At 46.0% G+C, this 13,746-nt stretch overlaps 1 protein-coding gene across 3 annotated transcripts in view; it reads right to left on the bottom strand.

Moving 5' to 3' along the window:
• Positions 1 to 1,929: 1,929 nt before the first annotated feature.
• The window catches only part of tmem108 (transmembrane protein 108), a 60,134-nt gene continuing 48,317 nt past the window's right edge, over positions 1,930 to 13,746 (bottom strand). For 2 of the 3 annotated variants that reach the window (XM_035758966.2, XM_035758975.2), the window contains exons 3-5: positions 6,281 to 7,732; positions 5,882 to 6,036; positions 1,930 to 4,115 (exon numbers count right to left, since the gene is read on the bottom strand). In XM_035758966.2, the coding sequence (XP_035614859.2) occupies positions 3,999 to 4,115; positions 5,882 to 6,036; positions 6,281 to 7,732 (1,724 nt within the window). In that variant the 3' untranslated portion in view covers positions 1,930 to 3,998. The remainder of the gene's footprint in view (positions 4,116 to 5,881; positions 6,037 to 6,280; positions 7,733 to 13,746) is intronic. The other variant, XM_035758984.2, reaches the window with a different exon arrangement.

The raw sequence follows: 13,746 nt of genomic DNA, 5'->3' as shown, positions 1-13,746 counted from the left end.
TAAAGAGGAGTCCGTAATTTGCTTTCTAATAATCATGATCTTTTCCTCAAAGAATTTCATGAATTTATTACTGCTGAAGTGAAAGCCATCCTCACTTGGGGAATGCTGCTTTTTAGTTAGCTTTGCAACAGTATTAAAAATACATTTCGGATTGTTCTTATTTTCCTCAATTAAGTTGGAAAAATAGGATAATCGAGCAGCAGTAAGGGCTCTTTGATACTGCACAGTACTGTCTTGCAAAGCTCGTCGGAAGACTTCCAGTTTGGTGTGGCGCCATTTCCGTTCCAATTTTCTGGAAGCTTGCTTCAGAGCTCGGGTATTTTCTGTATACCAGGGAGCTAGTTTCTTATGAGAAATGTTTTTAGTTTTTAGGGGTGCAACTGCATCTAAGGTATTGCGCAAGGTTAAATTGAGTTCCTCAGTTAGGTGGTTAACTGATTTTTGTCCTCTGACGGACGTCCTTGGGTAGGCAGAGGGAGTCTGGAAGGGCATCTAGGAATCTTTGTGTTGTCTGTGAATTGATAGCACGACTTTTGATGCTCCTTGGTTGGGGCCTGAGCAGATTATTTGTTGCAATTGCAAACTTAATAAAATGGTGGTCTGATAGTCCAGGATGATGAGGAAAAACATTAAGATCCACAACATTTATTCCATGGGACAAAACTAGGTCCAGAGTATGACTGTGACAGTGAGTAGGTCAAGACACATGTTGGACAAAATCCACTGAGTCGATGATGGCTCCGAAAGCCTTTTGGAGTGGGTCTGTGGACTTTTCCATGTGAATATTAAAGTCACCAAAAATAATATTATCTGCTATGACTACAAGGTCCGATAGGAATTCAGAGAACTCAATGAGGAATGCTGTATATGGCCCAGGAGGCCTGTAAACAGTAGCTATAAAAAGTGATTGAGTAGGCTGCATAGATTTCATGACTAGAAGCTTAAAAGACGAAAGCGTCATTTTTTTTGTTTGTAAATTGAACTTTGCTATCATAAATGTTAGCAACACCTCCGCCTTTGCAGGATGCACGGGGAATATGGTCACTAGTGTAACCAGGAGGTGAGGCCTCATTTAACACAGCAAATTCATCAGGCTTAAGCCATGTTTCAGTCAGGCCAATCACATCAAGATTTTAGAAGTATTGTGGGAGCCTGGATGTGACCTTTGATGAAAACGTACTTATTCCTGCTCTCCATTCAATGATAGTCTTCACTTTATATATTGTGTGCTTTCTACAGGCGTGATGCCACCGTGTGAAACTATGAGTTTAGCATGGGACTGGGCTGTCCATCGAGCAGATTTCCTCTATTAGGCCTACGATGACTATTGGGCAGGACAATGACCCAACACTCATCCAGGCCCACCAGTATATTTTGTGTAAAGGGCCTACATGGTCCCAACCTAGGGTAGTTGAAACCTCTTACATAACAGTCAAACAATGACAACAAATGACATTGAATATTAGCGTATTTATTAGTGATAGGAGAAAGTGGTAGGTCGTCAATGCACCCCAAGTAGTGAAGCTCTCTAGTTAAGCATTAGCAAAGTGTAGGCTTTATCCAATGACAGTGAGGCCATGTATAGAATGGCCACTAGCCAGATCCAGCAGAGATGAACAGAGAACATTCTAGTCAATGGTTTAGCTGGGGTCAGCAAGGCACTGACATTGCTTTGTCCCAGAGGTTTAATGTACATCTGTCTGCAGCAAGTGGGAATGATTCTTCTCTCATTTTTTAGTTAATGGACAATTACAATTAAGATAGCCTTGTGTAGCGTAGAAGGTTGATCATAGAAAATACCAATTGACAGTGGCACAATTTCTCAGGAGGACTATGCAGCTACTAGGCAGTTAATATGCAACTAAAACAGTCTTCATGGATGAGTGGAAGAAGTCAAATAGATGAATAGTCAATAAGACACAGAGAATGTTCAAAGCTTTTCTCTTTTATTGCTCAGCAGTAAAAATGACAGTGTATGTTACGATACAAAAAATACATGACGCTGGACACAAGATACTGCCCCTCCTCTCCATTCTACATTTAGCAAAATACCCATTCTCTGGTATGGCACCTTGTGCCCGTTGCAGCAACACTGAGTATACAAAACATTATGAACTCCTGCTCTTTCCATAACATAGACTGGCCAGGTGTATCCAGGTGAAAGCTATGATCCCTTACTGATATCACTTGTTAAATCCACTTCAATCAATGTAAATGAAGGGGAGGAAACAGGTTAAATAATGATTTTTAAGCCTTGAGACAATTGAGACATGGATTGTGTATGTGTGCCATTCAGTGGGTGAATGGGCAGGACAAAAATGTAAGTGCCTTTGAACAGGGTTTGGTAGTAGGGGCCAGGCGTACCAGTTTGTATCAAGAACTGCAACACTGCTGGTTTTTCCACACTCGAATGGTCCACCAACCAGACGACATCCAGCCAACTTGACACAACTGTGGGAAGCATTGGAGTCAACATTGGCCAGCATCCCTGTGGAACGCTTTCGACACCTTGTAGAGTCCATGTCCTGACGTATTGAGTGTCTTCTGAGGGCAAAGGGGGGAGGGGTGCACCTTAATACTAGGTAGGTGTCCCTAATGTTTGGTATACTCAGTGCACATCCAGTAGATTGATAACATATTCAATAAAACGCTAATTCAACTAAATTTTCAAACACTGGGTAGTATGATTGAACAGATAAGCATTTCACAATGTGACAAGCAGAGGCAGTAACAAAAGGCAGCATTTAGCAACTACAAACATGTGACAAAGCAAAAGTAAAGCATGATACACAAATCGATTTGATAATGAAACAAAATATGTATGTTTGATTAAACTCTGCCACTGTATGTGCTCACAGTAAATATTCAGGATAAAATATTATCTCAGTATTTTCATTGGTCATGATTTCTACGGCATTTTTTATTTTTACATCCAGAAATTAAATCAAATATCATTCAGTATCTGTACATTACAGTAATAAACACAATTTACTCTCATGGACAAATACTGTACTTATGGAGGGAGATTATGATATGTTTGGTCTCAAAATATTTAGGGTTAGAGAGGGCTAACGTTAAACAAACATCATTGACAGCCAAAACCAGAACCCACTCCATAACACAAATCCATACAGACAAACAGACAAAGATACACACAGACAGGCACGCACACACATGCACGCACGCACGCAAACACACACACACACACACACACACACACACACACACACACACACACACACACACATACACACACACACACACACACACACACACACACACACACACACACACACACACACACACACACACACACACACACACACACAGACTGACAGACAGCTTGACAAAGGGAGTTAAGACATGTACGTGGTCCCTCAACAGAGAGGCTGGTGACACGCGAGGGGGAAAGTCCATTTGGTCTATTCAGATACAACCCTATACCCTTTGGGCACTCTCTACTACAACCTGGCCTCACAAACCTTGCCCTAAACCTCCATATCCCCTCAAGTACGTAGGTACAGAATTCAAGTTCAACAGGCTTTTCAGTAAGTATTTTGGGTTTGATTTTTAAGAAAATGAAACATAACGTTCTTACATAATATATTTTCTCTAAAGCAGAATTCAAGTGGCCACGTCCACAATGCTCTCACCATCAAGCCACTGTAACAAAAGGCAAATCACACATACTCCGTAGATTATAAAGACATAAAAACCATTATCACAATTAAGCTTTTGTAGAAAATGTACATCAGAAAAATATGCAGGCAAACCCTCATAGTAAATAGTGTCTGTTTTTAGCTCTTCTCTTCGTCTCGTTTATGTATTCATAATATACAGTATAAAGTGGGTGTCTCTGAAGTTAACCACATGTATAAAAATGACAACGACAGGGAGAAAAGGGCGGGGGACATTTATTTTGAAAGTCAGACTTTTATTTTTGACAGTCTTGTACCGGTGGTATCAGGACATGGCCACCAGACCAGCATCTGTCCGCTCTAGATGTCACAGGCCTTCTCTCTGTTGATGAACAGGGTCTCCTGGCAGAAAGGGTTAACCAGCACCACCCCGCTGTCGCTGTAGTCTCCATTAGGAGGTAGGCACGTCTCCTGCTCCTGAAACACACGCACACAGTCATGCACGCACACATGCACGCACGCACATACGAAACACACAACACACAAAAGGCTAGTGAGATTCAGGACAGAGTGTTTTGCGACTTAGGAGACACAAACAATTCTCCGTGCTTGGGGTCTGAATCGTATGTAGTAGAAAGGTGAGGACAAAAGATGGCTGACTGATTAAGCTAGCAGAAAGAACACAGAGAGACAAAAATAGAGAGAAAGAGGGAGGGGAGTTGAACAGGCTACACAACAGAGAAAATAAGTAAAGAAGGGAAGGGGAGACTCAGCAGAACACAGCAACACAGCAGAGGGAGGGAAGAGTGGAAGAGGGAGGAGTGGGAGAGAGACAGAGGAGAGTTAGTAGAGGGAGAGGGAGAGAGAGAAATCGTGGCAGTGACTCAGCTAAAAAGACAACAGGGGGTGGGGGAGAAAAAGCAGAAAAAAACAGAGTGATTCAGAAGAATGAGCCTTACAGAAAGAGAGGGGACGGGAAGAGGTACATTCTAGCTGGCAATACCCCTAACCCTAACATTAACACGTCACTGTATTTAGTACTTGAACTATTGTATGGAAGATACACTAGGTTGCACTGGAAAAAGGCTATTTGGCAAAAATAGATATTGACCGTAACAGCCATATAGATAAATCAATTCACGGTTCATCTCTATTGTAACAGCATCAGCAAAGATAGAGGCACTTTAGGGGAATTATAAGGAAAGACAAAGATGGAGGGAGGGAGGGAGGAGGCAGAGCTACAGTGGGAGGAATAAAATAGGGACGCAAGACAACACCTGTGTGTCACCACAAACACCCTAAACATGTTCCAACCTCGGCATTCCCCTCCTGCACCACGGGAAGAGGCATTGGCGGAGAGTGAGCGATGGAGTGAGCAAAAAGAGAGGACAAATCAGAAATAGAGGTGTGGTCAGTATGCAGATGAGAAATTATGTGGAGAGCCGATGAGACGTGCTGATTTCATAGCAACAAAAATATGTCCGTAGAGTGAATTGAAATGCGATAGACGACACCAGGGATAAGCAATTTTAATGGGGGCCAGAAAAAAAATGTGTAATCATCAAGAGGGGCTGCAGTGGCTTGCGGGCCTGCTACCCACATCTATACCCACACATACAGTGTTTTGTGGGTCCTAAGCACCACCCACCCAGTTGCCCATCCCTGAACTATACAAAGGATAATCTAATGGTTTAAAATGACCCCAAAATGAGTTGTTTAAGTTGTGGCTGTAATGTTACAGCAGAGGGCACTATAGTCCACATATATAGTCCACTGTAACCAACATGTTGACCTCACATCTGCTAAAGTACTCTAGCTACTTGGCAACAACACTGCTCACTTATTTACATGTTTTGTATCATTAGTGAATTCTGAAGAACATCTAGTTGAGGAGCCTAACTTGGAGGATTGGAGGAGCCCACATTTGTAATGCCTGTACAAACATAGGCTGTATATTCAGAAAATAGCTTATTTCTAAACTCCAGTCTATGCTATCACACAGATTATGTCAATTTGACCAAATGTCCATTATACCATGCTGAGTCCAGGCTTCACAACAACCGTACATATCGGCCCTTTCACTCTATATAATACATCCCCTGTAGAGCTATTTGGTGCCAGATTGGGGGGGCTGTAACTTACATACAGGCCCTTCCACTGAAGTGAAACATTTCTCATTTCCTACAGGAATTCCTCTTTGGGCTTTATAACAAGGTTGTCAGTGACATCAGGAATAGGTGTACCTCAGCGTTGTCTAGAGACGTGATCTCCCGAGGCAGCTCCACCGCGTGCCTGTTGAAGTAGTCCATGGTGATGGCATTGTTCCAGTAGCTCAGGTTGTTCTCCTGGCTTGAAGACTTCTTCTTCCTCCTCATAAAGCACACAGTCAGCAGGACAGCTGGAGGGGGAGGGAGAGAGGGGGAGTGGGGGGCAAAGTCAGTACATCCTCTAAAATGATATAACTTCTAATACATCAATCCAGGGTCTTTCATTATGTATCACAGTGTTTCAGTGGATACGGTGGTCAGTATGAAAGTGGTCTCAGCCGCCAAAAAGTGTTGGTTAGCCTCCCACTGACACAAACACAATTTCTCTAACCTCTTGTCACCAGAGCCTTCCTCAGGTTGCTATTTGATACTTACAGCATGAGGTCACAGGCACACTGATAGCCAACACGATCCACATGATGTCCATCTTGCTCAGGCAGATGGTGGCGCGGGACAGCGGCGAATCCATAGCGGGGCCAGAGCCGTTGCCTGGACCCCAGGGGTCCCTGGTGGTGGCGGGGACCAGGCGGTTCAGAAAGTTCCCACTGGCCGTGGAGGGCGGCTCTGTAGGGGACGAGCTGTTCCACTGGGAGGAGGGGTTCTTGCTAGGGCTGCCCTCCACACTGCCGTTATGAAAAGTGGCATTGCCAAGTGGGCTTTGTGGGCCAAGGGGGGCATCGTCTGTTGTTGTACCCTGAGGGGGGGGAGGGGGGGCCCTGCCGCTGCCTGTCTCCTGGGCTGCGGTGTCATTGGTTGTGGTACCATTGGTGGAGACAGGGCTGGACTTTGGGGCCAAACTGGCATGGGTCAGGGAGGGGGGAGATGGAGAGGTGGGGGCCAGGGGGGGAGGGGGCTTGTCTGGTGGGCTCTCTTTTGGAGAGGCAGGCCCCTCTGTTTTGAGCTCCCTAGTGGGCCTTTCGTTGACCAATGGGTGCACTCCCCGTAGGGTGATGGCGTGGGGTTGGGACAGCTCGGGCGTGGCTTCAACATGCTCCCTGAGGGTCTGATCTAGAGCAGAATCCACTGAGGAAGAGGAGGAGGAGAGGGAGGAAGGCTGCAGCTCACTGGTGAAGTCCTGCTGACTGGGGTCTGTGGCCTCCTCGTCATTCCCCACCAGGGGGGCATGTGTGTGTGTGGGGGACGGGAGACCACCAAGCTCCAGGTCAAGAGTATGCCTTCTCTCTGTGAGTGGGCTGGGCATTGGAGGAGCCAGGGCAGACCCAGAGTCTGGAGCCACCTCACTATGCGGGCCACCAGAGCTGGTAAGGCTAGGAGGGCTGTTGCCCTGGTTAACACTGACAGTATCTGGGCTACGGACTTTATTTACAGTGAACGAGTTGGGCATGAGGCCCTGGTCTGCACTAAGAGAACTGGAGCTGTGGCCCGGGTTGAGAGCACTAGAGCTGGGGGAGTGGGCCTGCTTGACTGGGCTGGGGCTGGCAGAGCTAAGGCCAGGGTCTTGGTTAACTCTCACAGAGCTCACAGTGTTAGGACTGACAGTAGCTGCAGCTTGAATGAGGCTGTCTCTACTGGGTGGTGTTATAATGTGTGCCAGGCTGGTGTTGTGGTTTAGATGCCAGCCCCAAGAGCTGTGGGATGCGGTGGGCTGGATGATGCCCGTGGGCATTGCCCCTCCCTGTGGGGACCAAGAATCCCCGCTGCTGGAGCCCTCCTGCTGCCAGTCTGGGGGGGCCAGGGCCGAGAGCGGGTTAGGGGGGCTGCTGTGGGGCGCTGCCATGGAGACAGGGTCCTGGGGGGTCCGGCTGGGGTACAGCTCCTGGGTAGAAGACACCAGGCCCACTGGCACAACCAGGATCACTAGGACATCTACAGAGATGGAGGGAGAGAGGGAGAAAGACAGAAAGAGAGAGTGTGAGAGAGAGGAAGGGAGAATTATTAGAAAGAATGTGTGTGTGCGTGCAAGTATGCATGTCTGAGTGTGTGTGTGTGTGTGTCTGAGTGTGTGTGTGTGTGTCTGAGTGTGTGTGTGCAGGTCTGTCTACCATTTCTCCTGAGGTTCCCTGCTTAGCATATTGAGGCACCAACACTGAGGCTCAGGAGCTGCAATAGGCTGTTTATGAGTCAGGGAGGAACCGTACAACCTTGTCTTGCATCCATTAAAACTCATCACGCCTTAATCAACTGCCTGCACTGTGTTTGTCACTCGCCTGGTTTAACTAGATTGCTTTATTAACCTCATAATGCTGTGTGTGTGTGTTTGTGTGTGTCTGTATGCGTGTTTGTGTCGAGTCTGTGTGCATGCCTATGCGTCCGTGTGTGTGTGTGGCCGACAGGTTGAGGACTAGTGGCACCTCTTGTCTGTCGAGAAACGTGCTCTAATTGTGCCAGCATGGCTGAGCCTGCCACACATACATCAAATGCAAGAAGGCATCCTGACGAAGCGTTTTTCTTTCCATGGACAACACAACAGAAACACGCAGCAGTTATTGTGTTGATTCTGAGGTGACGCTAGGCCACATCTGAGAGGTCTGCAGCGGGAGAAAGATACAGATAGAGAGATGGATGACAGACAAAGAATCAAAAAGCTTATGATGTTTTCATATGTTCAAAAACCTGACAGCTTCACTCTAACCAGCCAGGACCCATAGGGAGGCAATGTAGCAACTAGCTATTAGAAGCTACCTGGGGGAGAACCATGTCATACTACTACATTATCTATGAGGGACAGAGAGAGAGAGAGAGAGAGAGAGAGAGAGGGAGAGAAAGAAAGAAAGAAAGAGGGAGAAACTCAGAGGAGACCGGCGGGAGCTAATTCATTTCCCTCTGCTCCTTTCCTACCTTGTCTTATTGACAGAGTTAAACATGGCTACTGTGAACACATCAATACCGACCGGCCTGTGTGTTCTACGCTGAACACTGTGTTAGTTAGCACAAAGGCAGGCAGGCGGTAGCACCAAAGCGCTAGCTAGCAAAGCAGTTGTTTTACATGAGAAGAGGAATAAGATATTTCATAGTGTGTTTTTCAAAGGCTACTCAGTGGTTAGCGGGAAGGAAGAAAGGACTGATATGAAAGAGACAAAAGAGAATGAAACATAAACTTGTAGAAAAAAATGATCTATCTAGAACCTGAAAGGGTTCTTCGGCTGTCCCCACAGTATAACCCTTTGAAGAACCCTATTTGGTTCCAGATGGAACCCTTTTGGTTCCAGGTAGAACCCTTTCCACAAAATGGTTTAACCTGGAACCAAAAAGGGTTCTCCTGTGGGAACAGCCAAATAACCTTTTTTTGTGTACTTTTACCCCTTTTTCTCCCCAATTTCATGGTATCCAATTCGTAGTTACAATCTTGTCCCGTAGCTGCAACTCCCCTACAGACTCGGGAGAAGCAAATGTCAAGAGTCATGCATCCTCCGAAACACAACCCTGCCAAGCCGCACTGCTTCTTGACACACTGCTCGCTTAACCCGGCAGCCCAAAGTCAGCTTGCAGGCGCCCGGTCCGCCACAAGGAGTCGCTAGAGCTCAATGGGAAAAGGAAATACCGACCGGCCAAACCCTCCCCTAATCCAGAACGACGCTGGGCCAATTGTGTGCCACCTCGTGGGTCTCCCGGTCACGGCCGGCTGTGACACAGCCTGGGATCTAACCCAGGTCTGTAGTGACGCCTCAAGCACGGCGATGCAGGGCCTTAATCCGCTGCGCCACTCGGGAGTCCCGAAGAACCCTCTTTTTAACTATTTTTTTCTTCTTCTAAGAGTAGAGATGAAAAACTGTGTATGGAGGAGTGTTGGGGAGAAAGTTCTTTTTAACAATTTTTTTCTTCTTCTAAGAGTAGAAGATGAAAAACTGTGTATGGAGGAGTGTTGGGGAGAAAGTGAAAAAGAGAGGATGTTAAAGGAGCTGAAAAGACAGACAGAACAGTGTTCTGACCTACAGTCATTCCTCTTGAATCTGTTCTACAAGTCAGTTACGACTATTGACTACGAAAGGCTATTTATTCTGTCCTTATTCTTAGTATTAGTCAGATTCTTAGCCTTATTCTTAGTCTCACTGAGCTGCTACACCTTTAGATGTGCCTCACCTTAGGTCAGACAACCCACACACAGGAAAGCAGCTGGGGTGCCTGGCTTATCTACGCTTTAGAAACACACCACCAACCCACACAATCAGTCGTACACACACACACACACACACACACACACACACACACACACACACACACACACACACACACACACACACACACACACACACACACACACACACACACACACACACACACACACACACACACACACACACACACACACTGATTCTCAATGCTACCCATATGACCCAGGTGCTGAAGCTATCGTATCACCATGGTGCTGCCTCGGTAACTATGGAAACCAAGTTTACGTTTTCCAAACGAATGAAGAGATGGGCGACAGAGCCAGGGAGAGGTGGGAAAACTACTACATATACTGTAATACTGTTATGTACTGATGGAGAAAATAAAATATAGAAATAAATCACTGAAGATAAGTATGATCAAGGAGAAAGAATAGCATTAAGAGAAAGAATAGTATTATGAGGGTAACAGCACACATCCACAATCTCAAACACTGTACTGATAGAATAGTACCCCCTCTTAACTCCATCATATACCAATACTCAGCATCACACATCCCTATACACTCGTTTCCTTCAGTCCATTATGTGATCCAATACCATGCAAAGGCCTGGAAGCATAGGCCGTTTAAACGTTATCTTAACTTAGTGTGCGTCCCAAATGGCACCCTATTCCCTATATAGTGGACTTCTTTTGATCAGGGCCCACAGGGCTCTGGTCCAAAAAATTATGCACCACATAGGGAATAGGCTGCCATTTGGGACACAGACGCTATCAAAGCTTCTCCGGCTCACTAGGTACTGTATGAGAGGGTCCTCTTTCCTCTGCCTTCTATTTACCAAGCCTGTCACGTCCCTAATGCAGAGAGGAGCCTATTCCAGACACTCCAGACCCATAACCGGGAGATAACAAAGACGGGATAGTTTGATTTATGACTAGTGCTCTCAAGAGAGATGGTCGCAAGGCAGGGAGACCATATACTCTCTCAGAAATAGCCCAACTCACCCTAGGATTTGTAACCTCATATTTAGACCCATTGTTGATCTCCGATGGGGGTATGTTGACCCCCGGTCTCCCCAGCCCATTGTTACTGTATTCAATCCTCCAACACGCACAAACATAATCATACTCTGCATGTTTTTCTGTGACATATAGCTATAGTTCCATCCACGCAGAGTAGAGTTGATAACTATAATGTTGATGGTGGGAGGCTGTTAGTAGACAGCTTATGCTACTGTGTTACTGCTATAGACTAAAGCATTGTACTACAGGTCAATAGAGTGTGATTGTGATAGCGACACTGTTTGCCATGCTGTGGTTTGGCCTCAGTCACACCCTCAATCAGGATCTAACCCCCCTGTCACAACACAACCTGGCAACCCGGCCCGGTCAGTCAGGAAAGTCTGAATAATACATGAGCTCCTGCTCCACTGGCAACAAAGTTGTGCGCACGCACGCAAACACGCACGCCCACACACACACACACACACAGAGCCCTGGTGTGCTCCTCCTCATCTGCAATAAACACATTTATTCATATTCATCTGGGAACTTGCTGATCATCATGTTTTATTGAGCAGCATATCTAAAACATTAAAGGAGGCAAAACACCTTTTAAGTTTGGTAACATCAAAACATGTTGCATGATGTTCCTTGTCAGCCTCAGGAATAGTCAATATTTTGTGAAGTGTCTAGATTACTTGTGTGGAAGGCTACAGTATGTGTGGTTGAGTTAATCAATCAATGAAATACATCTAATCTTGAGAAGCACATGCACACACATGCATTCACACACACTGTAATGTGTCTTGCGCATTTAACCCTGCCCCTCTGAATCAGAGGAATAAAATGGTATTGATTCTCCATAATCTCAAACTCCCCTTCTCCCTCCCTCTTCCATTTCATTGTGAATTTCCCTTCTCAGACAATAAAGATCTATTGAATTGAATTGAAATGTGTGTCTCTTCCGTACAGTAAGGTAAATGTGAGTATGCCTACTGGTGACTGCACACAGGGCTGAAGGTTAGTGAATACCAAGGACAACTACGATGGATCTCCAGTTATATCTGGGAGAGCCCTTCACCACTCATAACCCATGTCCTGCTTCTAAAGATTCCCTATGAAGACTGTGACTAAGTGTCCAAGGCCGCATCCCAAAATGGCAATATATTCCCTATATATAGTGCTCTGCTTTTGACCAGGTCCCAGTGCACGGTGTCAATTGGGACTCAGCCGTGGTCAACTAAACTGCTGGCCTCTAAGAGAGTGGACCTCTAAGAGAGTGGACCTCTAAGAGAGTGGACCTCTAAGAGAGTGGACCTCTAAGAGAGTGGACCTCTAAGAGAGTGGACCTCTAAGAGAGTGGACCTCTAAGAGAGTGGACCTCTAAGAGAGTGGACCTCTAAGAGATGTGTAAAGTATGGTGCTGTTTATGTCATGGAAGGCGGTACGGTGAGGCATGAACCTAATACAAACAGCAGTACATTACAATACAGAATGGAATAAAACAGCTCCCCAAGCATGTGGGATGGCACCCCAAACCCAGCACTCCGTTCTGCCACGGCTGGTCTCTTGGTCCTCCCGACCTCACGGGAGGGCAGCTCCCGCTCAGCCCAGTCCGAGCTCTTCTCTGTCCTGGCACCCCAATGGTGGAACCAGCTTCCCACTGGAACTAGGACAGCAGAGTCGCTGCCCTTCCGAAATCACCTGAAACCCTACCTCTTCAAAGAGTATCTTAAATAATCCCCCCGAAAAAATCCTGAACCAACACTTGCACTTGACCCCCCCCGGTATGGGCCTGTGTGTGTTTCTATTTGCTGATATGTGTGTGTACCACTAATGTGTGTGTTTGTATGCGGCAGTGGGTTGAGCTGGGTGTGGCAGATTGAGCCATGTAATTTGTCACAGTGCTCCTCTGGCTGGCTGATGAAGTGAATGAGTAAGCAGGACAAACACAGACAGAGAACCTGGCTCTCTCCACTGTAGTACAGTGAGAGGAAATGAACTGGGAGTAAATGAACCAGTGAGATGATCGAGAGGCCAAGAAGAGTGAACAGGATTTTATTAACATCTATTATTGAGCGGGCTGAGGTAAGATGGGAACATGAGAAAGAGAGGGAGGAGGAGGAGGAGATGCAAAGGAGGTAGCTGAGGAGAAGATGAGAGGGAGATTAGTGGTGGATGTGTGTGGTGGTTGATGGATGAGGCTGAAGCAACAGTGGTCAGGCAAAGAGAGCCAACTGGTGTGGGACAAAGACATGTTCAGGCAATATATTGTGTGTGTGTGTGTGTGTGTGTGTGTGTGTGTGTGTGTGTGTGTGTGTGTGTGTGTGTGTGTGTGTGTGTGTGTGTGTGTGTGTGTGTGTGTGTGTGTGTGTGTGTGTGTGTGCGTGCGTGCGTGCGTGCGTGCGTGCGTGCGTGTAAAATAGCCCCTTTGTTCCAAAACTCCAGAGGAAATAGTCTATTGTCTTCTCTTTCCTCATCCCTCTGTTTGGTTGAGATCCTCAAGCTAGTCTGGACTTGTCCACAAAGAGATTGCATTGTCACAGATGGTTTGGGAATGGTTACTAGATAGATTTCATTAAGTTATTGAGGATTTGGTTTACAGTTGAAGTCGGAAGTATACATACACTTCGGTTGGAGTCATTAAAACTATTTTTTTCAACCACTCCACAATTTTCTTGTTAACAAACTATAGTTTTGGCAAGTAGGTTAGGACATCTACTTTGTGCATGATACAAGTAATTTTTCCAACAATTGTTTACTCACAG

Source organism: Oncorhynchus keta, chromosome 4, assembly GCF_023373465.1.
Source record: "Oncorhynchus keta strain PuntledgeMale-10-30-2019 chromosome 4, Oket_V2, whole genome shotgun sequence".
Taxonomy (NCBI): Eukaryota; Metazoa; Chordata; class Actinopteri; order Salmoniformes; family Salmonidae; genus Oncorhynchus; species Oncorhynchus keta.
Note: the sequence above shows the minus strand (reverse complement) of the source record. Positions and strands in the feature narration are given on the sequence as shown.